Below are 3,385 nucleotides of genomic sequence, written 5' to 3'. Positions count from 1 at the left end.
AGTATACTCCCTAAGCAACCCCCTAGCTTGCTTTGGTCGACCCTTCCCTTGTAGCTCATGCTTGAAGCTCATTGGACCTCTCCAGGCCTAGCCAATCACAAGCAGGAGGTATTACAAGCAACAAGGGTAGCCTTGGGACAAGTGTCCCCCTTTCTCTTTGAAGAGAGAGAAATTGATAAATGCAAAGACAATCAATTAATTCTTCTACATTATCATTGGACCCCTTGGGTGGCCAACCAATAGGCTTCAGGCACATCATGAGGGGAACATGAGGAGGAATTGGCATTGACCTTTTGCACACCTCAATCCACTCAACTTGGGCCTGGTTCCCACCACAAGCTTGGCCCTTAAGCCCCTCAAGCTTGGGCCGGGTTCCCACCTCAAGTACAATCCTAGCATATCAAGCATGACAAGCACCTCAAGCATCCCAATCATCAAGCACCTCAAGCACCTCAAGCATCTCAATCATCAAGCACCTCAAGAACCTTAGCCATCAAGCACGACAAGCACCTCAAGCTTGGGTCGGGTTCCCACCTCAAGCACAACCCTAGCTTACCTAAGGTCAAAGGACTTTTACACTAACTATTGGAGGTCTTCAATGAAGTTAACCCACTTATGCTCATTGGTTAGCCTTGCTCTTTGATAGACCATCTCTCATTTGAGCCCCTTTACCATTGGCCCCGTGTTGAGATAGATCTATAAGCACATGTCTATATCTTAACCCTTGTTCCCATTTATTCTCCCACATTAGATGATCAGTTTAATATGAGAAAATCATTTGGGTTGGTTAGATATTAGATTTTATGACTCTCTCTCTCTCTCTCTCTCTCTCTCACACACACACACACACACAAAAGGCTTATTCATATTATTTGAAAAATCTCTAAGAATGCCCAGTTGATGACGAATTTGAGAGAACTAGAGCAACAAATTGGAACTGTGAGAACCAAGCACAACTAGCTACATACACAAATAAAAAAACCAAAACTACAAGAAAAGCCTCTCCATTTAGCTTTCCATGGTAAGCTAAATGGAGAGAGGATGACAACAACAGCCTTGAAAGATAGGCCGTTCCACCAAAACCACACTTTACAAAAACTGTACATCACATTGGTGGAGTTTACGGGCACCACAATCTTCTTGGGGTAGTTTTCTTTAATTTCTTGAATTTTCCTTTGGTTGGCCATTGCATTCTATTTAGACACAGGTTAGTTCTCCTTCTATCTTGTAGGTGCCCAAATGAGGCAACGAGGCACCAACCATATTAGCAACCTCTTTTTGGTACATCACCGACTGATGGCGAGGTCCTGTTGACGTTCTTAGCTACCAGAATAGTGTGTCGGCGCCTGCTTCTTTGAGAACATCGCTCTCTGCAGCAGCAAGGTGTTTGCAAGGTGGCCAAGCCAGGTCCGACAACGAAGCCGTTAATTGCAGTAGGTCGAACAAGGAGACGGGCAAGGGGTAGAGGTGGTAGTTACGTTTCACTTCTTTCTCAGTCCACATCTCTCCATCTTCCATGGCTTTCTTGTTTGATACAGGCTAACTGCTCCTGCAGTTCTTTAATTATGTTCTACGAGATCCCTTTCTCCTGCTAAGTTTCACCTATTTATCGTCATGCAATCCCACACTGTTTCCCTTGAAGGTCTTGCCGAGTCAGCATGTGACCTCTTGAGCTTCATAACAGATAAGTACCCATCACCTTAATCCCCTCATATTCTGGCCGTGATTTGTTTGCTACATCACTGCTCTCTCTCTCTACCTTTGCATCCCCTGACACAGAGCCACCGTTATGGCCCCCACTTGTTGAGCACTCAATGGAGAAACCCTTCGGTGCCTGGACCCCAATTGATGCGTATCTACAGTAGAAGAGGTGTGCCCTCATGTGCCGTGTCTAGCGTTCGGATGAGCTCATCGCCTTGTCTATGGCGGCTTGCTCTGCTGGCCACTCAGATGGACTGCCAGAAGCTCAAAACTCTCCCTACCCAATCGAACCTCACATTTGGTGTTGAGGTCGTGTCATTTGGTGCTGAGTTTACACAACCGAAGGTCAAATTGTGCGCACTGCATGTTGTCAACCTGTTTTGGAAGAAACTGATGAAGCTTGCCATACACGGACCCCAATTGATGCGTATCTACAGTAGAAGAGGTGTGCCCTCATGTGCCGTGTCTAGCGTTCGGATGAGCTCATCGCCTTGTCTATGGCGGCTTGCTCTGCTGGCCACTCAGATGGACTGCCAGAAGCTCAAAACTCTCCCTACCCAATCGAACCTCACATTTGGTGTTGAGGTCGTGTCATTTGGTGCTGAGTTTACACAACCGAAGGTCAAATTGTGCGCACTGCATGTTGTCAACCTGTTTTGGAAGAAACTGATGAAGCTTGCCATACACGGCTACCTATTAATGCCAACTATTTCATGCCAATTGCAAAGATGCAAAAAGTTGCCCATTTGTTAATGCACTTGGAATTTTGTTTGTGTTTCCAGAATGTTTGAAGAGTCGGGAGTTGCTGCATCTTGGTTGCAGAGGTGCCCGATCTTTCCTCTTTCATAGTCGTGATGCAGAGTTGCCGCTCAGAGTTCATCCTTTCTCCATGTTTTTAGTGATAGTCAGTTTTTTCTCTTTAGTTCATTGTACACTCTAGTTTTGTTGAGTAAGCCTTATCACATTACACCAAGCTCCTTCTGGGAATATGTACATTGCCAAAAACTTGTTGCTATTATGGCACAGCCCCTAGTCGTTCCTCGTCTTGTCCATTTCATTGGGATAGCGACCTAATGTTTGCATTTGCATAAGAGAGATGTATGAGTTCGATGCCTTGATGATGATCGGTATGATGACGAATCTAGTCCCCCAAGCTCAGCCCCTTAGCCCCTAAGCTGTTGTATGATCACTCCCCCCATATGAGGCGTTGGAGTCGGTCCCCGTCTTTCATTCCATTCTCAGCCCAGAACTTGTAAAAAGATGTTCATCTTTTTCTTGCTAAGGGGGGAGGTGTGGTGTAGGTGTCCGATCACCTAGTGTGGGAGGACACCCAGTTCTTGGCATGCAGTCTCTATTGGTAATATAAGGAGGTGCTTGACAAGAGGAAGAGATGCTTGCTTTAGTCCTATATTGTCTCCCACTTATGTACATCACAATATATACACACACACACACACACACACACACACACACACACACGCACGTGAAGAGCAAGACTGTATGAATGAAAAGCCTTTTGACAATAAAAAATAAAAAAACTTACTTTGTTGTTTTTTTTGACAAAAGACTTTCTACTCTACTAGGGTAAATCATAAAAAAAGATAAATTTGAGGAGGATTTTACGTCTCAATGCAAATATGGTTTTTAAAGATATATTTGGATCTTTTTTCTCAAGGGAATGTTT

At 44.7% G+C, this 3,385-nt stretch overlaps 1 protein-coding gene across 1 annotated transcript; it reads left to right on the top strand.

The window, feature by feature from the left end:
- The first annotated feature begins 1,902 nt into the window (after window positions 1–1,902).
- Window positions 1,903–2,454, top strand: LOC147430252 (uncharacterized). The gene has a single exon (XM_086495758.1). The coding sequence runs from the start codon at window positions 1,903–1,905 to the stop codon at window positions 2,452–2,454; it is 552 nt and encodes a 183-aa protein (XP_086351884.1).
- The last annotated feature ends 931 nt before the right edge of the window (window positions 2,455–3,385 follow it).

The sequence above is a fragment of the Adiantum capillus-veneris genome, chromosome 22, assembly GCF_014529385.1.
Source record: "Adiantum capillus-veneris isolate H3 chromosome 22, ASM1452938v2, whole genome shotgun sequence".
NCBI classification, from domain to species: domain Eukaryota; kingdom Viridiplantae; phylum Streptophyta; class Polypodiopsida; order Polypodiales; family Pteridaceae; genus Adiantum; species Adiantum capillus-veneris.
Note: the sequence above shows the minus strand (reverse complement) of the source record. Positions and strands in the feature narration are given on the sequence as shown.

Bases quoted from the DNA above. Each gene is read 5' to 3' on its own strand.
- LOC147430252 (XM_086495758.1), top strand. From the start codon at position 1,903: ATGAGCTCATCGCCTTGTCTATGGCGGCTTGCTCTGCTGGCCACTCAG.